The following is a 24,883-nucleotide window of genomic DNA, read 5'->3' as shown; positions in this document are numbered from 1 at the left end:
ATTGTGAATGTTTAATATGATAATAAAAACATATTATTATTAATAGCCTCTACGTGAACCCTATCCCTGTATTACATTAATATTCATAATTCAATTATAAAGTATTGTAGTGATGTAATGGTGATTATACTTACAACAATACTATATACTTGCTATATAAGTGTGAAATTTATCATAGCTAAACCTGTATGATAAGTTTTAAAGAACTATCTGTAAAATCTGCTCAATACAATTTTTTTTATGGCCTATGTTCTTCCATGGAAAAGAAACCTGATATTCACTGTATTATACTTGGTTTGTCAGAGTAATTAAAGTGTGATGGTCTGGTAACTCCTATTTTATGTGGTGTGTTGTTAATTTTGTTTCCTGTCCCTTGAGAATGAAACAAAATTAGTTATAGAAACTCTAGAATCTCTGGGAAGTTATAAAATTGTGAAATAAAGATACTGTGCATTTTAGTTTCCTCTATAATAACCTGATCTACTTTATACTATCTGAGAATGGAATTTGGGGTAATGAGTTTTTCAGTCTCAACTTAGGTGAGAATATGTAAAATACAGTACCTATACATGAACTGTTCGAAGAAATAAAAACAGCTTAAACAGGAAACAAAACCTTATTCTTGTGTGCATGTGTTAGCTTGAATAACAGATTTAGTACATATTAAATGTTGTCCAGAGTACAACACAACTGGTGTTTTATGCATTATTTTTCTTTAAACAGTGTGTTAAGAACCACAGTTTCTGATAATATATATATATATATATATATATATATATTATGTAATTGGACATTTGGATGAAAGTTTATGTGCAAGAATATCACAACAGGGAACTGTTAACACTTCAATAGAATCACTAGAGTAACATAATGCCAGCACTGGACATGGAGTGAATTAAACATCCCCATCTGCGTGTCACACTGGGATGCATGTGACTCGGGGATCCAATAAGGGCATAGGGCTGGCTGGGTTGACTGAGTTTAATATTGCAGGAAGAGGAGGAGACTTCCTCTTCTTTCTGCTGAATTCAGGGTGAGTGGCTGCATAGTCTTGAGCTCCCACGTGCAGTATTTTATTTGCATCCCTGCGTACCCCTGTATTTCCCGCAGCTGTTAGGTCTGTTTGTCCCCCCTCACCGCGGCCCAGACGTTCTGCCCGGCCGCCCGCGCGTTTTGCTGCGGATGGCGGCCTGGATGTTGCGGACGCGCTCCCTGGCCTGGCTTCCCCTGTCCACCTGCACTCACCCGCCGCTGTGCCCGGGGGTCCGCTGTAGCTGGCGCAGGTCACACGCCTGTGTCATCGCTGCTCGGCCGGCTGCTGGATGACGCGCAGCAGGTGCGCGTCATCCAGGGGCACCGCTTCAAGCGCCGCTCATGGCGCTCAGTCTGGAGGCCATGCGAGGGGGTCCAGGGACTCGGCGGCAGTAGGGCGGCACGGGGTGGCGGTCAGCTTCAGGCTGCAGCGCAAGTCCCATCCCCATCCCGGCGCCGTGGCGCTAACTCTGCCCCTGTCAGGGCTGGCGGGAGGAGGCGGGCTAATGTGTTGCCCAGTGAGGTTCTGAGCGGGGGGGTCAGTCGGGGTCCCCGCAGGATTCAGATAGTGGGGGACGGCGTCGCCATGGGGTGGGTTCCCCTGAACCAGTGGCCGGCTATGTTCCCACCTGGTCCCGGCCTGCGGAGCGCCCCCTTAGGGGGAGGAGCTATCTGGGAGGGACGATGGCAGGAGGCGTGGGGCTCATTGCCACGGAAGCCGCTCCAGATCCACCTCGGGATCTGTGGTGGGTCCTGGGTCCTCTGCTCCAGCCTTCAATCGATCCGCACTCTCCGCGGCTCTGTCATCAATGGCAGGCGCTCTGGTGCCCCTGGCGGGTGGCCATACCACTGGGGTTAGGGGGCGTAGGTCTTCACGGTGCAGGTCCTTAGGTTCCCCTGCGGCCCCCACACCGGGCTGCTCCCAACTGATGCGAGCCTTTAGGGACATGGGCTCAGCCGTTGCCGCGTTAGAGGGCCGGCCTGCTGCACCCCTGAATTCTGCTGCTAGACATGGAGGCCTCATGGGGCCTCGTGAAGAGAGGCGCCGGTCCTCTATTGGAAGAGCAGTTCGGATCGGGATCGGGCGATCTGGACGACATGGATGATGACGATGACACATGGGCCGCTCAACCGGAGTTGGCAGGTGAGGACTCTTCGGAGTACTGTGCAGGGTCTGATGGGGGTTCTTCTACTGGGGGGTCCCGCGATAGCCACTCTTCCTCCTCAGCTGGGGGGTCTGATGTGGGAAGTACTGTGAAGGCCCGTAAGCGTGTGGCCAAATATGCCAAGAAAGAGGCTGGTAGACTACGCTAAGCGTAGGAAGGTGTCCGCCATGACGCATAGGGAGAGGAAGAGGCGTAACCAGCCAGTGGTGTCCGCCATGACGCATAGGGAGAGGAAGAGGCGTAACCAGCCAGTGGTTCACTGTGATTATACCGCAGTCTTGAGGGGTCTCCGTGAGAGTTGCAGGCGTAAGATTGAGAAGAGGGATTACGTGGATGTGTTCAGTCTGACCGAGGACACCAAGAAGGCCTTTAAGGCCACCAAGGACAAAAGTGGCATGGGGTCTGACTCTTATCGGTCCTATGACAACTGGTTGGCCGGTTTTTGCGTTTTCGCGGCCTGTTACTTGGAGGACCGGCCGGACGAACACATCAACGTTATCTGTTATATTCACATGATCCACGAAATGTAGCGCAAATACGGGGGGGCTGCTTGGCGCACGTACGACGAGCAGTTCAGGCGCAAACAGGATTGTCTGCACATTTTAGACTTAGGCTGTAAAGACGTGGAGGTTTGGATGGAGGTGGCTTGTGTGCATTTGGATACTGTTGAGGCTGCAGCGGCTGTGCCTGCTGCCGCGCCTGTTTCCCTTCCGCAGCAACACCAGGCGACAGAAACTCCTGCTCGTCGTTTCACTGGGTTCGGGAAGTCTTACCTCCTTTGGGGCTGTTAAAGGCAAGTGCTTTGACTTTAATAACTCCACCTGCCAATTTGGCTCCCGTTACCGTTACAAGCACATTTGCATTAATTGCTCAGGAAACCACCCAGCAGCTACCTGCTTTCGTGGAGCCCGTCCCTCCAGATGGGCAGGTTCTGGCTCTGCCCCCAAGCCTGCTGGGGGTGGGAGCTCTCGCTAGGGCGTTTACACCGGTTCGGGTGGAGGCCATGTCTGATTGGCTCCTCTCGTATCCGGATAGGGAAGCGGCTGCTTTCCTGCGTGAAGGTTTCAGCGTGGGATTTCGTCTTCCCGTAGCAGGGGATGTGCGAGGGGGTGCGTTCAGGAATTTGCAATCTGCTCGCTCTCTGCCTTCCGTATTGTTGGAAAAGGTGACGAAGGAGGTACAGTTGGGACGCCTGGTGGGCCCCTTTGCTAAGCCCCCGCTGGCAGACTTAGTCATATCGCCTGTGGGGATTGTCCCTAAGAAGTCCCCCGTTGAGAATGAGATCGATGATTCCCTTTCCTATTTCCAGTGGCAACGTTTTAGAGAACTTGCGCCCCAGGCTGATGATGTAGGGGTGCCCTGCCCCTCTTATGTTTGGCAGGTGATCGGGCTGGACTGGAGTGGTTAGCCGAATCCTCATTGGTCCCTACTACCCTTAGGAACTATTGGGCAGCCTGGACAGAGTGGGAATCTTTCGTGGGAGGGGCTGCTCAGTCAGGTAGGCGAGGACAGCGGCTTTTGCTGTCATTTCTGTGGTCATTGTATTGCATGGGTAAATCCAGGGCAGTGGCAGCACGCTATTTGGCAGGGATGAAAAAAAGATGGGGTGGCCCTCTTTCTACTGTCGCAGACAGAGAAGGGGACCCCTAGGGGCGCAAGGTGTGACCTGCTTTACTCGGTAGCAGCTGCAGGGATATTAGGGGTCTCAGACCTGATTGGTAGGTATTCACAAAAAAAAAAAAACAGAGTACGCAGCGCTGGAGAAATAATAATAAAAACTTAGAAACATGTTGGATTGACTTCACAATTTATAATAATTAAAATTAAAAATGTCACAATTTAATAGGTCACACGGCCACACACATGGTACAATGAATCATTTAAAATAATGCATTATGTAAGATTTGTAAGAATTTACAGATTTGACACCCTGGCCAGGGAGGATTCCCAGTTCGGACAAGCGGTTCTACAGCAGACCCCATACATACACGCCCATTCTGGTAGCTTTGGGACCTCCCCATAGTAGTGAACCTAGTATCCCATTGAACGGTAGAGAAAATAGGATTTTGGTTACCTACCGGTAAATCCCTTTCTCGTAGTCCATATGGGATACTGGGAGCCCGCCTCTGTGCGGCATTCCTGCTGTAAAGACACAGTTTCGTACAATGTTAGGGCTTGTTGCCTTGTTGTCAATTATGACTTTCTTCAACAGTTATTGGTGACATCAGAAGTTGTTATGATTCACCTCTTTTCTTATTTTTTATGTTTGGTTTGGGTATGCTTTGAGAATCTCACCACGTTATTTGTTCACATACCTACTCACAAAGCTCTCCTTCGGCACAGTTTTTCATTAACTGACTAGTGGAGGGAGATAGAGGGGAGGAGCCAGTGCACCCACACTGAAAGTTTTAATGTGCCTGTCTCTCCCGTGGTGGAACTCTATCCCCATAGTAGTGAACCCAGTATCCCATATGGACTGCGATAAAAGGATTTACCGGAGTTCAAACAAACAACAAACTGGGGTGTAGAGCTCAGTGTCACGTAGCTACTAAAAAGGCAAATAGGATACTAACCTGTATAAAAAGAATTATGGTGTCTAGGGACGCAAAGGAAATTATGCTTTATAAAGCATTAGCTAGACCGCACCTAGAATATGCAGTACAATTCTGGTCCCCTCACTACAAAAAAAGACATTATGGATCTGAAAAAAGTCCAAAGAAGAGCAATAAAGCTAATAAAAGGGTTGGAGAAATTGAATTATGAAGACAGATTGGACAATTTGGGATTGTTTACACTAAGAGACGTTTAAGAGGAAACATGCTTAACATGTATAAATATATCAGGGGCCAATATAATGAACTGTCAGGGATCCTCTTTGCTTTGAGGAAGGAAGAGGAGGTACTTGTGTATTTTGGCGGCGCCCCCGATGTCCGTCGTACGACGAACAGATCGCATCGCATGCCATGCACCCGATGGCATGCGATGCGACGCGATTTTGACCCCCTATACGACCAAAAATCGTATAAGCACCCTAAAGGGTGCTTTTGAGCACCCAAATGGGTGCTTACAATGTTAAATGCACCCCCACGCCACCCCCCACTATAAACGTGAACCCGAAGCGTGGCGAGCGCAGCGAGCCCGCGAGGGGCGGCGGTACGCGTCCTACGACCTTTTCATACCCCCACTATCCACGTCGGCGTGGAGTTGAGAATAGAATAGTGTGGCGAGCGCAGCGAGCCACCGAGCCCGAAGCGTGGCGAGCGCAGCGAGCCCCGCGAGGGGACGCGGATACCTTCACAGTTATACGCGTCCCCTCGCGGGCTTCACAGGTGTCCGTGGCGACGCGGACACCTGTGAAGCCCGCGAGGGGACGCGTTTACCTGTGAAGGTATCCGCGTCCCCTCGCGGGGCTCGCTACGCTCGCCACGCTTCGGGCTCGGTGGCTCGCTGCGCTCGCCACACTATTCTATTCTCAACTCCACGCCGACGTGGATAGTGGGGGTATGAAAAGGTCGTAGGACGCGTACCGCCGCCCCTCGCGGGCTCGCTGCGCTCGCCACGCTTCGGGTTCACGTTTATAGTGGGGGGTGGCGTGGGGGTGCATTTAACATTGTAAGCACCCATTTGGGTGCTTAACATTGTATAAGCACCCATTAGGGTGCTTATACAATGTTTAATCGCATCGCATGGCATCGTATGCCATGTACAATGGCATACAATTTCAAAATTGTATGCCATCGTGCACTATCGTACGATATCGCGTCGCATCGCATACCATCGTATGTGTTATGGTATGCGATGCGATGGGCGCCGCCAAAATACACAAGTACCGAAGAGGATTTCGTACCCTTAAAAGAAAAAAAATTACGGTCAGGGCAGTAAAATTGTGGAATTCTCTTCCTGGAGAAGTGGTGTCGTCAGAGACAATAAATTATTTTAAAATAAGGTTGGACAATCATCTATTGGGCAAAAAACATCCAGGGGTACAAATAATTAAAATCTGTATATAAAAAAAAACAGATTTCAGTTATATAAGGGATAAAGCAAATAGATCATGCACTTTAATAACGAAGGTTGAACTTGATGGACGCAAGTCTTTATTCAGCCTTAACTACTATGTAACTATGTAAGAAATTCTACTGTACTTACAGTATTTAAACAATGTTCTCATTATCTGATCCATTGAGTCCTGTGCTGCCTCAGATTGTTCTGTTCAGAAAATTGTCTCTCCTATGTGGGTCAGGCCTGTTTTTTTTAACTACTAGCAGGGAGGTCAAAGCCCTTTTCCCACATGAAAATAAAATACTCCTAATTACATCCCTGAAGACAGTGCTAACAATTGCTAAAATACCTTTTATGAAAATAAACTGATAACCAATAACTAAATAGGATCGCTATACATTATACCAAAAGCACTAAATGGATGTAAAGTAGACCTAAATAGATATACATTGTTTAAAGAATCAACATTTAGTTAAATTGGAATTCTACTGTGTCATAAACTTAAGATTTACTAATGCCTTTTAAAATGAGCAGTGGCAATTCTGCCTGTCACAGCAAATCAGATTCTGTCTATCAGAACCTCCTCCTAATGTAGTTTCCCTTCTGCCCCCCACAACAGACACTCAATTAGTAAAGGGATATGTTTGTAAATCGCTTTTGCTTCTTAACACTAACATTTATTAACACTTTTCTCACTGGCGTGCTGCTCTGGGCTTTCTGGCTTATGCTTTTGGGGTGCCACACCATGCACATAGATATAGCAATAGGGACCCCCAATACACTGAGAAGCCTTGATGACATTTTGGGGGCTTATTCATATATTTGCTCAAAAATATGTAGCCAAGTTCTCTGAAATCTATTATCATGTAGTGTTTAAATCTGGTTACTGATATTCAGTGTGCTGGGGGACACAGTGTATCTCTCTTACTTTCCTTGCATCTGAAATTTCAGCATATACATTTACAGTATGTATCTGACAAATAAAAGTTCAAATATTTGCAATACAGGAATATATTTTTACTCCACTCAGCTACTAGCCTGGAACTTTTTCAATATCAAAAAGAAATTCATCAGCATATACACTAGGTGGCAATGTTTGAAAGAAAACATTTTATACAAGTTTTCGTTATGTTACGTAAAATGGGTATTATTGTACTGTATGTCATGTGTTAAAAAAACGTTATGTCCCATAAAATTAAAAAAAATATGGAGCATTGGGAGATTATATCTGTGGTGGTACTGTAGTACATTTTACCAATGTATAATACAGTCATAAACTATATATTTTAAAGAATTGGACCATTTTATCTGTATTCATTTGCTGTTAATGGTGGACAGAATTGTATTCTACCCGTTATATAAGCCCAGGTCCAAAATGTGAATTTTCTCCAACTAAGACCTCAGTGCAAACTGTGGAAACCTGGCTTAAGCTTTACTGCGATGGGGGTATTCAGCGCTGTCCGGATTTTTCAACTAACCGAAAAAATCTGGACATGCGTTTTCAATGTGGCAGTTTTCTACAATTTTTTCAGCCAATTTCGCTGATGCAGATTCAACTTTGTTTAGTCGAAAATGCAGCCATTCATCTGTAAACAGATGGATTGGTGAGTTTTTTTGCCAATCCACATGTTTTCTGAAATTGTCTCTGAGATTGAACAGGACCGAGAATTTATAACGGTCAGAGATTGAATATCTCCCTATGACTGTTCCCTAACAGAAGTGGAAAACATTCAGAAAGAGTAGAAACAAAATAGACCAACTGTTGAAAAAGTTTGATACAGTATGTTTTACTTTTGTATGTTGTTGCGGAAAACATATTTTGACTTGCAAAATACAATGAGGACTGTTAGATTTTGACAGTGCGAGGCATTGTTAAGCATTTTGGGTGCGCATTAAAGATTACCAGTAACATTAGTATACATTTTCTGTAGGACCAGCATTTCCAGTAAGTATCTATTAGTTAGTTATATAAATGTCTTGCAGCAAAATGAAGAAATAGACACAGCAGTGTAGCGAGTGTTCTAGACTTTTATTTATTAGTGCAAGGCCGGGTTGTGGAGTTACCTTTGCCTTCTTTATTTTAGTACTGTCCATCTCCAACTGTAATGTTTATTAATTAGTGATACATTTAATGTAGGAAATGTATATTAATATATTTTAATATATTTTAATTGGTAATAACAAATGTAATGTAAAATTTATTGAAATTTCTGAACTAGAAAACGTTAAATTCCATTGCCTTGTAAAAATGTTACAAAATATGCATTTAATACAGTTTAAATGGGTTTTAACATAAACTTGGCATATACCTTAAAAGTAAAGAATATTGACTATAAACATATTTTCTACTTTCTTTCCTGTTTGAAACAAAACAATTTTGTTTGCAGTACAGAGGGGAAAAAATACTGCTTTGCTTTGTATTGTGCTTTTTTCCTTGGCCAAACTGTATATGTATATTGGCATTATCCTATTAAACCCCCTTTCACACAGAAATTGAAATTCCTGGGTGAAGCAGAACCTAGGAATTTCATGAAATACACAGGTCCTTTTTCTGTGTGAAAGGGTCAGTCTAGATCTTAAACTCTGGGTCTCCAACCCTGCAACTGACCAGGGATGATGTTTTTGTTTGATATACATTTCTGTGGCACTATAATACACAAACATTATCGTTTTTAATGTTAGAAAGGAACACTTGGGGTGAAATGTAATAGGGTGAGAGAATCAGAAAGTGAGAGATTTGGTAAGAAATCTCTATTATTTTTTTTAAAGTGTCAATCCTTTACACTGCAAAACCAGTTTGATCTTGCAGTATAAATGATTGCTGCTTTAAAAAAAACCTGGAGATTTCTTACCAAATCCCTCACTTTCTGATTCTTTTACCCTATTACTGTACATTTCACCCTTGGTGTTGAGGACAGATTAAAAATAAATGTGTGTTTGTGTGTGTGTGTTTATAGAAAGACAGCGATATTTGGTTAATAAATGAACTTTATGCTCTCTTCTGTTTGTAGAAAGCAATGATAACATATTTATTCAATGTTTGTTTATTTAACCATCACCAAATAGGTTACTATCACCCTAATGGTGTGTACACACAGTAGGATATGCCGTGCTATGCGAGTCCCGATGCGTTCAGATCGCATTGGGACTCACATCGCACGGCATGCATGTAATGGCACAATTTTGACTATATATTGCAGATCTGCACTATATAGTCAAGGCAGCCAAGACTATCTGCCTTGCGATACGTGAACGCGCATCAGGATCGCAAGCAGACCGCAAGGGTTAAAACCCTTGCGATCTGCATGCGATGCCAACACGATGTTGACTATATCGTCAACATCGGAAGGCATATCCAACTGTGTGTACACACCATTAAACCAGTGTACTGTAAATATTGTGTTCAGCCACAAAGGCTTTGCAAATATTTAGCCTGATACCTCTAATACGTGGAATTCTGCCCAATAAAATGTTTGAGGGAAATGTATGTTCTTGAAGAATGTGTTGTATTAATAGTAATTCACATATTTTTGGGTTAAAAAAATCTTCAATCTTTTGTGTGTCACAAGTGGAGCCTGTCACAGTGTAACCTACTATTCTACACTTGTTTGCATCTTTTACATGTAAAAATGAAAGGATGCTGTAAAGATCACAGCAGTAGACTTTTGTTTCCTCAAATTATCTAAACGGTGACATTGATGCATTTTTCATGGCAATGGAAAGATTGGATGTCTTCTGCACCTCTGCAAAAGGAGACGGTTTAAAAACCTCCTTTTTCTGTAGCCTCTGGGAGTCATGTAAGCTGCATCCTGTTTTTAGCAGGAAGACATTATATTTGTCTTTGCCAGTAATATCAGAACTTCAAATCTGCGTAAATGCAGCAGACCTCAAGTCTACAGTACCTTCAGCTATTTCTTTTAACGTCACTGAGGCTGGTGATATTGCAAATGTATGGAAACAAGCTGGATATATAGCCTGAACTTCATTTCACATATTATTGTCATTGGTAATATTTTTTACTATATATTATGCAGCACATAAAAGTTAATATTTAGGGGGGCATCCAATTAGCTCCAATAAAACATAGAGTGGAAAATGGATGTTTTTTTCCGATGTTCTATCACTTCATGAAGACACACAGGCAGACAGAACAAAATCCCAGAGAAGCCACAATACAGAGATATACAGTACATAATACTCGAACACTTAACATAAACATATAACATAGTAGTCTATATACACTTCTATGCAAGTAATTGTAAAATGTCCATTTCACATTGCAACATAAGCTATCTTCATTTTTGTTTCCATTACATTTATATAACTCTAAAATGTTTTGCAAGAGAATCGAAGTAGGCACTGAAAACATATTATTTGTGGGAGAGGCAGAGGTTAACCTGCTGCCAGCCTGCATACTACTAATGCCCCTTTCAGACCGCACATATTAACCGGTATATTGCCTTTTTTTACCATTTCAAAATGGTAATATGTGCAGTCTGAAAGGTCCAGACTGAATTTACCGTTTTAAAATAACTGGTATTTTAAAATGGTAAAAAAGCAGGGTCCTACCCGTTTCAGACCCTTTTTTTTTTTTGCTGTCTGAACGGGTCTGAAACGGTACCCAGGCAGCAGTTAGCACTATTGGTCCCCAGCTCAGTGCATATTTAATGAGCCGACCGCTCATTACATATGCGCATATGTAATGAGAGGTTGACTCATTAAATATGCACTGAGCTGGCTCAGAGGGGACTAGCTAATGCTCACTGTCAAACCCCTTACCCTTCCAGCGTCCTGCAGCTCTCCTCCCTGCCTGCAGTGTGGGAGCTCCTGCTGGCAGTCTAGGTGCGGGCTCCGGTGCCTGATCCCCTCTCTCTATACCTCCAAGAGGTCACTGCCCAGCGCATTTCCGGGATGTCTCATGCTGCTTTCACACCGCAAACCTGCTTTAGACCAGGGATTTACATGTGATGTTAAAGGGGTTAAACTTGCTCTGACCCGTTAAAAAAAACAAACGTTTTAAATACCTGGTCTAAGCAGGTTTTGCGGTGTGAAAGCAGCATAACCTGCTGTCAGCCTGCATGCTATTAACCTGCTGCCAGCCTGCATTTACAGTAACAGACCTGCTGCCAGCCTGCATACTTCTCCACTGGAGCTGTAGACATTAGTAAGCGCATGCTTTTATGTAATTCACTTGTGTTTTTTCCCTAGCCACAAGCTGCATGTCACCCGGCCATCTTTAGAGTTATTGATGACATATTCAGGTAAGCCCTTGTTACAGCAGCCACATTTTATTTACTTCAGTTAATATGATTTGTATTATGCAAAGGATGCTTTACCACTTTATTTAAGTAATAGAAGAATAAACCCTTGAGTACGTAGCTGTGTCAACCATTCTTTATGCAAATTAAAATACTGAATATGAAACTGATTTTTATTACTGAGTCATTACTTGCGTTAAACAAAAATCTACTTTTTGACTTTCTGTAATTTGTAAACTACCAATTAATGTGTACAATTTGCAGTAGGTTTAATGTTGTCTTGTGCTGTTTTCTCATTATCTATGCAGGGGAATTAGCTGGAGAAAGATAACACTAATCCTCTACAAATCACACAATTGCAGGACTTGCTTCTCCTGCACAAGTGTTTTTTTGTGTCCATCTATGGCATTGTATTCCCCTTGTGAATGGGGAATGCTTTTACATTTGCGTGTTTAGCGGTACATCAAAAAATGTACATGGCGGAATCATTGGAAATAGCCATATTAATATACACCACTTATTCTTCCACAAAGTGAGACCTAGTTTGTCCATTAAAGTATAAAAATGATACACTCTTAGCAAGGCCCATCCTGTTCTGCGCAGTGACTGCAATTGGAAAGTGGTAACTTGCACCTCCAGTAATTTTGGCCCACAAATCCTTGCAGTAAAAATAGGCTCATTTGCAGACACCTAGGCATGGAAGTTTGCTCTATTGTTTTGGACATTCATTACTGACCTTATTGTTTTCAAAAAACTGGTATGAAGTATAAAAGCACAGGCTTGCAAATATGCCTCTAAATATGAACATATATTATCAGTTTATTATAAACATTTCTGGATTGCACCCACTCAGTTGTCTGTCCATGTGATATCCCATATCACAATCAGCCGTAGCTCCTGCCTGACCGTAGAAGGGGGTCTGCTGCTGGCCACGCTGCCTGGTCTGCCCACAGCTATTCAAGGTCCCAGTGAATATACAATGCAGTGTACTGTACAGGCTCCGGTCCTGGGGCATGTGCAGAGTCAGTGCACAGTGGCACATGAGCATATCATTGGCTTCTATGGGCTGCATCAGGGCTGGGCTGCATGGAAATGAATGGGGTGGCTTCCAACAGCCTATACTGACAGTACTGGAGGGAGGAAACACCTCCCCAATGGGACTGCCTTTAATGTGGGGTGATTGACAGGTAGGACTTCCATTAGTGAAAGCAGTGCAGTCTCACCGGCTGCATCTGGCTTCACGAAGGCTGTACAAGGTGGTGAATTTTACTGGGGGGGGTCCGGCTACAGTCCTGCAGCCTATAATTAAAATCCACCACTGTCACCAATCATCTGTTATTATAAGTAAATCAACAACAAAAAAATTATAAAAATAAAAGAGAAAATGAATGGTAAGAATACAATGTGTACATAAGGTATGGACTGTTTTAAATTTAAAAGCTTTTGATATCTATACACATTTATAAGACAATCACAATACAAAGTTTCTAGTTAAATCTGCAAATCATACACTGAAATATTTTTGTAAAATAAAAGCCTAATGTATTTGTAATGAGCTGCCGTATTGCTGGGCTGTATCCACCATAACCACAAGCAGGCTGAGCAGTGCATGTTTGTCTGCACGGTTTATTCTGTTTACACTACAGACTTATTAAACTTGACCTTCGCTTCAAGGTTGCTTGAAACTTACTTGGATTTAAATCATCTACAGTAGATTTTATTAAAACAAATCTGTCAATGGTTTGTCTGGTGCGTATTTTTGTACCAGAATAAATGATTTCCTGGAAGTATCTTTGAGTTGGCCCGGAAATGCCTGCAGGTGCTTTTGCAATACAAAATTCACATTTTCACATCCTGCAGAGCACTGATCTTACATGTTCCTTATACTGTACTTTTTGAAGAACATTTTAGGCAACAGTAAAATAGAATGGTTGTGTTGGATCGGAGCGCTCCAAAAGAGGAGCTGCCTCTTGATGATACTGAGGCAGGGCCAGTGCAAGGCACCGGAGCACCCCAGGCAAGTCGGGGTGGGGGCGCCCGGTGCCCGGGGGGGGGGGCAGTGCTGGAGCGGGCAGGTGCTGGAGCGGGGGTACCTGCGGTGCTGTCACTATATAAAGCTGGCGGCTGGGTCCCTGCAGTGCTGGAGCGGGCAGGTGCTGGAGCGGGGGTACCTGCGGCGCTGTCACTGTGTATAAAGCCGGTGGCAGGTTCCCTGCAGTGAATGGAAAATAACTAGTGCTATGCGCGCGGCGCGGGAAGCGCTTCTGATTTTGAAAACACTTGCCAATCAGCGTGCGGCAAGTGTTTTCAAACCCAGAAGCGCTTCCCGCGCCGCCGCATAGCGATATCTATTTTCTATTCACTGCAGGGACCCCGCCGCCAGCTTTATACACAGTGACAGCGCCTCAGGTACCCCTGCATCACGGACACCCCTGCCCGCTCCAGCACCTGCAGGGACGCCGCCAGCTATATGCACAGTGCATTAACCCTCCATGCTGGGGGTGAGGGGCGAACTGCTGCCCTCCAGGTGCCGGCACCCTAGGCAAATGCCTAGAGCTGCCTAGTGGTGGCGCCGGCCCTGTACTGGGGAGTCTTAGACTCTAGAACAATGGTACTGAATGTGGGTTGTATATCAAATGGGCGCTTCTCTCATGGACAAAACTGTAATTCTGGGGAAAGAAATAAAATATAAGGTGAAAGGTGTAGAATAATACTTCCCTGTTCTCTGTATCGCCTTAGATGGTGATAGAATGCAAATCTGCACTGCCTTGGGTGGTGATCAGACACAACTTTGTCCTACAGTATATTCCTGTGGTAATATCACAAATATTTTTTTCTGACTGTAAAGGAGTTATGTACCATCAAGAACAGAAAACAAAAAAACAAGCAATGAGTGAATCTGATGTTAAATTAATATAGGGGTTAAAATGCACTTAAGTATGGCGCACCTAACTCACAGAAATGATAAGTAGCTGACACCTAAAAGGTGCACCTAACTCAAAAATGTTATGTGCAGATGGCACACATAAATTGAGGAACAAAGATACCACTATAGGATTTAACATAATGTCATAACAGCCAGAAAAAAGGTACTTGTGTATTATCACGTCGCCCACTAAGCTATTTGCTTAGTGGGCTATTCTGCTTAGGGAAATCGCATCGCATGGGCCATTGTAAGTGCCATGCGATGTGATTTTCCTATGTAATGTATTCAGTGCTCTTTTATTTATATTGTATAGTGCCATTAGGTATACAATAATGACATACAATGAGGTTTTAGGCACCCCCCCCCACACACTATCCACGCCATCCCGAAGCGTGGCTAGCGCAGCGGAATGGGTCCTACGACCTTTTAATACCCCTACTATCCACGTTGGCAAGGAGTTGATTTTATACAGTGTGGCGAGCCACCGAGCCCGAAGCGTGGCAAGCGGACGCGGAATACATGTAAACTAATCCACGTCCCCTCACGGGGCTCGCCACGCTGCGCTCGCCACACTATATAGAATCAACTCTGCGCTGACGTGTATAGTAGGGGTATGAAGAGGTCGGAGGAAGCGTTCCGCCGCCGCTCGCCATGCTTCGGGGTGGCGTGGTAGTGGGGGGTGTCTAAAACCTCATTGTAGGTCATACAATGATATAATTGTATAGCTAATGTAATGGCATCCTACACACTATATATGCAGGAGGTGCGATGCGATCCCCCGGGGCTAAGAGAGCAGTTACATAGGAAATTACATAGGAAAATCGCATCGCATGGCCGTTACAATGGCCCATGCGATGCGATTTTCCAAGTACGTAAGAAACTTGGGCGCCGTGATAATACAAAAGTAATGCAATTTCCCCCATCGGAAATAGTGGTGGAACTGAATATTCTCCTTAGTGTATGTAATATGGCCTGCACTGTTCTATTTCAAGTCTAATATCAAATTATTATTTCTAATACTTAGGAATGCTCTTCTGCAAAGTGAAGGGAACATTAAAGTAATGAGGATCATACGATTATTTACGCATTGCTTCATCCAGGAATACGGTAAACTTCAGGTAATGTACTGTTGTGATTTTGGATATATTTTGATTGTTAAAAAAACAGAGCTGAACACTTTGGGCCTGATTCATGTTTTTAAGTAAAGTAAGCAACTGGGAAAAAACATGTTGCAGTGCAGGAGGGGCAGATCTAAAATGTGGGTGGAGTGTGTACAAACTGAAATCTAAATTTTTGTGTAAAAATAAAGCAGCCTGTATTTATGGACTACAGGCCTGATTCTGGTTCACTCGCCGAAGCGAATTCTCTCTCTATTGGACAAAACCATGTGCACTGCAGGTAGGGCAGATGCAACGTGTGTGTGTGTGTATATATATATATATATATATAGATCAGTTTGAAGTACAAACCCCACCCAAATCTAACTCTCTGCATGTTACATCTACCCCACCTGCAGTGCACACAGGAGAGATCATTTACTTTGGAAGTGAACCAGAATCAGACCCAACATGCAGAAGCAGACAGTATTTACTCTACTATGTCTGCTCCTTCTGCAGTGCAACATGGTTTTGCCCAGTTACTGTACATGCTTTTTGCTTTACTTACAGACATTAATCATGCACTTTGTCCATTTACGGGATTGTTGCCTGTGTAGTTGTGCAAGTTGCAACTTAGTGTTCTATGTTCCGTTGCTGAAACTTCTGTCACTTTTGGAGACAACTAAAGCAGTTCATTAGACACACTACAATACAAATGATTGTGTTTGTAATTTTCATCCACTAGTTAATGGTTTAAAACGGTGTAACGTCTAACAAATTATTATTTAGCTGTGTTGGTTTTTACCTATGGGTTGCCAGTCACCCAAAACTGAGAAATATATTTCTATGTATCGCTAGACAACACAACAGCCAGTCACCCAAGGCAGTCCCATTGGAAGATGTTCCCTCCCACTGGGATGCCTCTATGAGTTGCTTTAGCTGCAGCCAATAGAATCTAGGGTATGCGCATGCACAGTACCAAGGCCAATACTGTGCATGCACCAGTCCCGGTGCCTGTCAACTGCAGTGTACAGGTGCTGGGACCATGATTTAGATTCTATGGGCTGCAGCCAAAGCAGCCCATAAAACCTGGGTATTCGACCATCAAATGATTTCTCTTGCCTTTGCAAATAGAAGTTAATGAAAACTGACTTTTATTTGCTTGTGCCTGGCCGAAGAGTGTTTTCATGGTGACGCCCCTTGGGCGAGTCCCATTCCCGCCACCATCCACCCCTGGCCAGCCTCGATGTTAGTGAACGGCTTGGTGACTTTGCAAATTTGCAATATAATAGACCATGTGCAGTCCCCAAAACAGCTGGGCCAAACTCGCTATATAGCAAGGGAATCAGAATGATCCCCAAAGTCAGTCACTGTGTTTGCAGCTTTGTAGCCAAACATACTTTTCATTAAATGTGTAATCATCCTATTTTACAAGTCTAGTGAAGTTTTAAAAGTCATTGATGAAGCTACAAAACTGTGGGCCCATAGTGTACAGGTAAATGCTGTTTTGTGTTGTCATATAGTACTTTTGGTGACAACAGCAGTAAAAAATAAAAACGAATGAGAGCATTATGGCTCATAAAAATATATTTATATTGTTCTTAGGAAAACTTAGAATTCAAGCGGAATGAAATATTAAATGTAGTTTCAGGATGTAGTGATTTTGTGTTTTGGTTTTTGGACGGAGAACTTTCACATAGTTAATTGCTGCAGAACCCCATTCTTCTAGATATCCTGCGGAATCCTGGAAACTAGGCCTTTGGATATCATTTCAGTGGATCCCTTAGCTCTAACCAAGTATACATATTTATATAACATTTCTACAGTAACATTAACAAATACATTTGTTCAAATTGGACAACCCCAGTACCTTCTTTTTCTAAATATGTATATTTATGTCCTGAATAAGGGCAGTATATTAGGTGATATATGCAAACTTGTGATTAATTTACATAACAAAGTGTAAAGTTGCATGTGTGTTTGTGATCATACAGTATAGGAATAATTGTACATAACTAATTACACTGTTTGTTGATTATTTTGTGATTAGAAAATAGGGTTAAATATTTGACTGTGGCTGCACTTAAGGTTTGCAGAACACTTTGTTCTGTAGGATACATTTTTTTCCAATGTACAGTAGATTAAAAACTTGAAAGTGACTATGCTACAAACTGACAATGCTGCTCGTTTACTTGCTCACTCTTGCTGACAGTAGTCATGCATTAAAGATGCTGGCATTGTCCTAAACTATTACACATTTGCTTTTTAATTGTCCAAATAAATCTATAAGGAACATTTCCTGTCTTCATAGTGACTTCATGGACTGCTTATGTAATTATTTATGCTTGTGCTGCGTCACCAATAATTCTAGGCTGTTTTAGCTATGGTAGCCGTGGATGACCGCTCCAGCAGCAGGTGATAGCTGCTTCACAATGTTTGAAACCTAAAAAGCTATGAGACTAGTTTTAGATAAACATGTGCTGATCTGCAGTCACTGTGGACACGTTTACTTATTCCTCAGGCATTATGTAGCCTTTGCTGTGTATTTTACCCGTAGGCGCAATATTTGACACAATACCTAAAATATGTTTTATGTCAGCTTGATAAGTTTGACTGCTGTAGCTGCAAGCAACACCGTATTGATACTGAAGTTGCAGATGTCTGCATGTAGATTATTTGTTTCTGAATCAGTTTGCGTGGCAGAAGTATACACATCCCCAGGTCATTGATTTTATTTTTAACTAAAATCAAAAAGCAAAATGTGTTAATGGAAATGTATGACTTACAGTGTACATGTTTTGCATAATTTTGAAATTGATTGCAACATTGACAGCGATTAATATAATGCAGGGGCGTGTTAAGAATTACTAGTTCAGTATTGCTTGCGCCCTTTAATGACTTCCTTATTCCAGTGAACCCAGCATAATTTGGATCGAGGTGGCAAATCCGGTCCTCAAGATCTACCAACAGTTTATGTTTTCTAGGCCACATTTGGATCTGTAGAATGTGTTCGTTAGGAATGAACACAGGGCATGTTTGAAAATGTAACAGTATTGACTACACCTGTGCACCACCTAGGTGATATAGAAAATGTGTACAGTTGGTAGATTTCGAGGACCGGTTTGGTCAGCCCCGGTGTAGATTCTATGTGGGGAATCCAATTAGCTGTGCTAATTTTCCACATGGGAACAATGGTCATTAAACGTGATTTGGGGCCCAGCGAGCTGGTAAACTCTGCCCCACTGAGCTCTCTACTTACGTCCCTGTGCACAGCTGCAAATGCGTTCACAACTGTGCACACAGGGGGAAAACCCCTCACCATTGAATGATTTTTTCCCTCTGCTCGCACTGCTAGTCTAGAATTACTTAGAGCTGCAAAAAGCTGTGGGGAGAAGGAGGCCACTGCTGATGTCAGTGGCCCTCCGTCCCAACAGCCGGGGAACACCCTGAGTTTTCTGGGACATTCCCGGAAAACGCCAGTATTATGCCCCCTTGCTAGCCTTAACATGGTTCATCTGCAAGGGGACCCCGCGTTTGCGCACAGTGTACCGTGTGCATGCACAGCTTTTTGGTAGTCACCAGGGAAGCGAATTTGCAGAGAGTTTCATTCAAGTTCTTTTTTAACTATGATATAAATACTTTCTCTAAAAATCACAAATCCAAAACTCGTTCTTATTAATAACTAATCATACATGTGTCATATGTGAGAGTACCTAAAAGTCGACAAGAACACTGTGGGACTACTGTGTGCATTATAATGATAAAGCTTAGAAGAAACTGAAGACAAACTACAAACCCTTAAAACCATCATATAAGAAAATCAAGCAACAAATCATGCTAGTTAATGGCTTTGTTTAAGCGGTGTACACACAGGGGGTTATTCTGGTTGACACACAAAGCTGCAAAATGTACAGCTTTGCGTGTCATCTATGCGCCGCCCGCATGAACGCCTGCCCCTGCTCCCACGCCGAATATCCCCACACGCATGCGAATGGATGTTTAGCATCAAATTATTTTACAAGCGCTACAACACCGTGCTACACATGCAATGCGATCTAGTACAGATAGTACAGGTTGCACATAATTTTAGTACTTTGCGATATATGATGCACAGGAGAGCACATTGCATCTCAAGCCTACAGAAACACGGTGCGATGTGAACTGCATGCGATGCGTTCAAAACGCATCCGACCATGCAGAAAATGTAAGTTTAGCAGATCCTTACAGAATATGATGCCAGGATGAAAGTGGTGCCATACTGTAGATGCAGTATATTTACATTTTTGTAAAGTACAGTACTGGTGCTTTGTTTATCAGACCATGCTAAAAAGAAAAAATAGAATTAGTCAGAAGTAGTATTCTGGAAAAAGTGTTCCAGGTTAAATACAAGAAAATCCATTTGGGAAATGTTGATATAAATCAAATGGCCATTATAAAGTGGCTTGTATGCTGGCTAAACAAATGTGTACTTCATGACTAAGCCCCGATAAAGACATCACTTACTAACTGGTTAGTTCCACATTATATTTCCATTGGCGTGGGCAGCATACAGGGCATGCCATAGATATCTTTAGATTTCCGTCCTGCTTTTATACCATGGCATTATAGAAAATAAAAATGATTCTCTAAAATAATTTAACACACTTGGATGAATGATGTCTGTTCTTTGTTAGTACACAATCTACTATATTAGAGTGAGGATCATTTCATTAAATGAACACACAGAACTGTTCAGGGGGGTTTTTATCAACAAATGGACAAACCTTGAAAGCACGATTTTAATAAAGATGTAAAAAATTCAATTGGACTACAAGGGAATTCAGTGGATACATGGTCAGTGTGCCTAGTACTGGGGAAGACAACCTGTGGCACTCCAGCTGCTGTGCTTCTATACATACCAGCATGGCCTGTCACAGTCTTAGCATGCCCTGACAGCAACACTGTGGCAATAAATGTTGGGATACGTAGATCTACGGCAGCTGGAGTGACTTATGTTGCCTACCCATGGTGGGTATGGGTCATAGGGTGGACACTATGAAGGTCGACCACTAAAGGTCGTCAGGGCTTAGGCCGACACATGAAATACTGTACGCCGACATGCTAAGGTCGACACGAGCAGTACGTCAACAGTGAAAAGGTTGACATGCGTTTTACATAAGTTTTCTTCTCCCAAATGTTTCCGTAAGTTGACATGGACACTGTATCAGTGTACCAAGTCACCTCGCGTGGCTCGCCACTGGACACGGTGCATCGCTGCACTCGGCATACTATTATCTACGCCCTAGTGTATTGTAGGGTGGGAAATACTCCCTGTTTTGGAATAAAAAAAAGATCAAAAACACATGTCGACCTTTTGACTGTCCACCTTCCCATTGTCAGCCTAATGCTTATGTCTGCCTTAGTTATGTCAACCTATTCCATGTTTCAACCTAAGCCCTGTCAACCTAATGTATGTCTGCCTTCATAGTATCGACCTACCGACCGTATCCCCCTGGTCTTGTACTACCCATGCCAAGTTTACCCTAGAATGTATCAGATGTACTATAACATGAATTGTTGATAACAACATGTTTGCTATCAAAAAACATTTTTATAATAGTTTAAATAAAATATTCATATAGTATTTTTTTTTTATTAATTTATTTAGTTGCAGTGGTCATTACTTTAATTTTTTTTTTTTTATGTGAATTTTACACCTAAATGAAATGTTGGCAAATGAGACAATACTGTACGTCAGATACCAAAAACTACCTTATACTTATACGAGAATTTTTATTTATCTTCCTATTGTTTCATTTAAATATTAATGTTTTTTTTTCTGGCGATACATATGGTTTAGTAGTCTATACTATTATGTGCATACGGCAGATCTAAAATAATCTGTAGTAACGTGTTGTATTTGTGTTTATCCTAATTAGACCAAGCTACCACTGAGAGCGTATGGTCTGCACAGAAATACTGCTCTTGTGTTGTCATTACTCCGTAAAGCCGAAGGTATGTTTTCCTAACTAACAACACATTTAGAAGAGTTGGCTAGAGTTAAATATGGGCTGCTTTTGTATCTGTTTGATCTACCCACAATTTATGAAATATGCTGTGTTCTTAACTTATTTGTACCATACATACAGTAAATTAAACAAATTTTAGCACTCCCTCAAAGAAACAGTTTCTCATCTCATCTATCATGTGCTGCATTGTCATGATAACAAGCTTTGCATGTAATGCTCTGATTCTCAAGGATATCAAATGCTTTTGCATCAGACTACAGCTGAACGTTCTCACATCTCATTTCAACACGTTATAGGATCTGAGATCAGGCAAGAAATAAATCTCTCTCCCCCTAACATTCCTTTTGCCATATTCTCATTGGCAAACTTTAGCCTCTCTCGGAATTTCCCAACTATTTCACATAGTACTTTTGTTTTTACTAGTCAATAGATAGGTTGACAGAAAACCAAACCCATAAATTAGCTTTTGGCTATTGTGTAATGTATAGTATAACTAGTTTTTTAGATGGTCTAATCCAGGCATGTCCAAAGTCAAGTCCAGGGGCCAATTGCGGCCCGTGCTGTCATTTCAAGCAGCGCGCAGCCTCCAGCCAGAAGCGGGTGGAGCATCAGATGTGGGACACACAGAACTAAAGGTGGGGCCCCGGCGAGCGTGCCTTTACCTTGCTGTCTACAGCAGTGAGGAGGTGCCGGCCACCACAGTGAGATGTGTGTTGGCATCTTTTGGGTGAGTATGCATCCAACCCCTGCAGCTGCAATTGTATATCACCATCCTCCACAATCACAGTGACAGCAGTGTATGGGGAGGGGGTGCAGCAAGGGGGAAGCTTGCTCCCGTAATATGCAGAGTGGAGGAGGATGGCAGCAGCGGGAGCCCAAGCATCTCCTGTCCTTGTAGTTCCTGCTTTGCCTCTCTGTCCTCTGGCTCACACAAGGGGCTGGGAAACATACAGAGAAGGAAGGGGGCAGGCAGGGGGACATACAGTCAATGGGGGCAGTGGGGGACATACAGTGAAGGATGGTCAGGCTGGGGGACATACAGTCAATGGAGGCAGTGATGGACATTCAGAGAAAGGGGAGCAGGCTGTGGGACATAGTGAATGGGAGTCATACAGTGAATGGGGGAAGATTGGGGGATATACAGTGAAGGAGGGCGAGGCTTTGGGACATACAGTGAATGGAGGCAGTGATGAACATTCAGAGAAGGGGGGATAGGCTGTGGGACATAGTGAATGGCATTCGCATTGCTAATAATCGCATATGCACTAACATGTGCGATTAATAAGGCAAAGGACAGCTCTTGCGATAAGAGCTGTCCTTTTCGTTGTGGCCAGCGATGTGCAGCGGGTCCCCCCTCCCTCCCTGGACCCATACCCGGCTCCGCTTCCTCCTCCCTGCACCCGGGAGAGTTTCAACCTTTTGACTTTCATAAGACAGGGCTTGACAAATAAGACAGGGCTTGACAAATTTCTGCTTTAAAAAAGCATAAGACAGGGCTTGACATATTTCTTTCAAATCTAGGAGCCAGAATGAAAGTGTAGGAGCCAGACAAACTTAAAATAGGGACAGTGCGCTCCAAAGCCGATTGCAAAAAAATTACACCGTAATGCCTATTACAAATGTCACACACCGTTACATATTATACCACATGCCATAATGCCCATTACACGTCATGCCACACACTGTAATACCTATTATATATTATACCGCACGCCATAATGTCCATTACATATGCCAAACACCGTAATGCCCATTACACATTATATCACACACGGTAATGCCTATTACATATTATGCCACATATGTTCCACTTAACTACATGTTTGTTGCTGTGGGTTTAATGCTAGACACTAGGAGTTGCATGCTCTTTGCCATGGGTTAAACATGCTGTGCCAGGGATAAATTCTCATTGCCATGGGGTCACATGCTGTGCAAGGGGTTAACATGCTGTGCCAGGGTTAAATGCTCATTGCCATGGGGTGACATGCTGTGCCAGGGGTTAACATGCTCTGCCAGGGGTAAATGTTCATTGCCAGGGGGTGACATGCTTGTTCTCATGGGATGACATGCTTGTTCCCATGGGGTGACATGCTGTGCCATGGGTAAATGCTCGTTGCCATTGGGGATTATCCTTCCTCCTCCCTGCTGTTATCCTCCGCAGCAGCCAGACAGAGAGATCGTCAATCCACCCGTCTGAGAGCAGGTCTGCCGCAGCTATCTGAAAACTCGCGCCAGATCGCGAGACATTCGAAGCTCACGGTCTGACTGAAAATCAGGACGAGTTGGCGTTGCGGCTCCCGATTGGCTGCTGAACTGCAAACTGCGATCGGCTCTGAAGGCCGATTCGAGTTTTGAAATAGCCGCGACGGACCTGCAGACCTACAGCCGGGTGGATTTGAGAACTTTCTGTCTGGCTGTTACAGCAAGCGCACCCAACCATGACCAGATCTGCTTCCTCCCAAAAAAAACTGTGACCCAGGAAGCACAGCCACAGTTACGCATTGATTTACAATCAGCAGAAGTTATTTGTAGGTTTTGCAAATAAGATGCTAATTAACAGAAAAAGTCGCCTGGCGCTACTGCGTCTTGCCATGACATGGTGCGACTAGAAGGGCTGTTTAATATAAAAAAGGCTAGATGTATGTGAACACATCTCTGCACTGGTTTAGTATGTACGTTCTAGGTCCACTGGCAGGTGTATGATTTTTTTGTAGAGCTAAATTGGCTTGTGGGTAATACTTCTAGGGGTACACTGGATGGTGTTTAATTGTTTGGTTGGTGTACACTGGCTTATATGTAATGGTTTTGTAGGGGTACACTGACTTGTATGTAATGTTTTTGGGGGCTAAACAGGTTGGTTTTGTATTGCTTTCTGGGGGTACAATAGCTGGGGTGTAAATTTTTCTGTGGTATCCAATCCATATTACCTACCACATGTATACACACACACACTAGGAATAATGCTGGTAGGCAGTAATACTAACCACTCTGCTGCCTGTTTTATGCACAATCTTTATAGAATAACACATAACATTATGGGGAGGGTTTAAAAAACAAAATACATTCAATTAATCTTGAACAGAACACTTTTGTTACTTGCAGGATTAACGTCTGATGCCTGCATTCAACATCTGCGTTCCATTGTAGAAATGCTCAGAAGTGAGGACAATATAGAAAGGTATGGCAGACTATTTATACAATACAGGTCGAGTATCCCGTATCCGAATATCCGTTATCCGAATTATTCCGAAAACCAGATATTCCAGAAAGTGAAAAAATTTTTTTTTTTTGCTAAAAACTCACTGGGAACATTCGTAACAGCATCACTGGGGACATGATATGTAACTGGCACTATATATATGCAAGACAATGATTGCTTGGCATTCAAATTCAA

General features: G+C 43.1%; 1 protein-coding gene across 4 annotated transcripts in view; it reads left to right on the top strand.

The window, feature by feature from the left end:
• FANCC (FA complementation group C) overlaps nucleotides 1-24,883 on the top strand; it is a 152,803-nt gene that overhangs the window by 104,682 nt on the left and 23,238 nt on the right. For all 4 annotated transcript variants that reach the window (XM_083186765.1, XM_083186773.1, XM_083186791.1 and 1 more), the window contains exons 9-12: nucleotides 11,409-11,461; nucleotides 15,409-15,502; nucleotides 21,400-21,475; nucleotides 24,592-24,667. In XM_083186765.1, the coding sequence (XP_083042891.1) occupies nucleotides 11,409-11,461; nucleotides 15,409-15,502; nucleotides 21,400-21,475; nucleotides 24,592-24,667 (299 nt within the window). The remainder of the gene's footprint in view (nucleotides 1-11,408; nucleotides 11,462-15,408; nucleotides 15,503-21,399; nucleotides 21,476-24,591; nucleotides 24,668-24,883) is intronic.

The sequence above is a fragment of the Crinia signifera genome, chromosome 1, assembly GCF_055691185.1.
Source record: "Crinia signifera chromosome 1, ASM5569118v1, whole genome shotgun sequence".
Lineage (NCBI taxonomy): Eukaryota > Metazoa > Chordata > Amphibia > Anura > Myobatrachidae > Crinia > Crinia signifera.
Note: the sequence above shows the minus strand (reverse complement) of the source record. Positions and strands in the feature narration are given on the sequence as shown.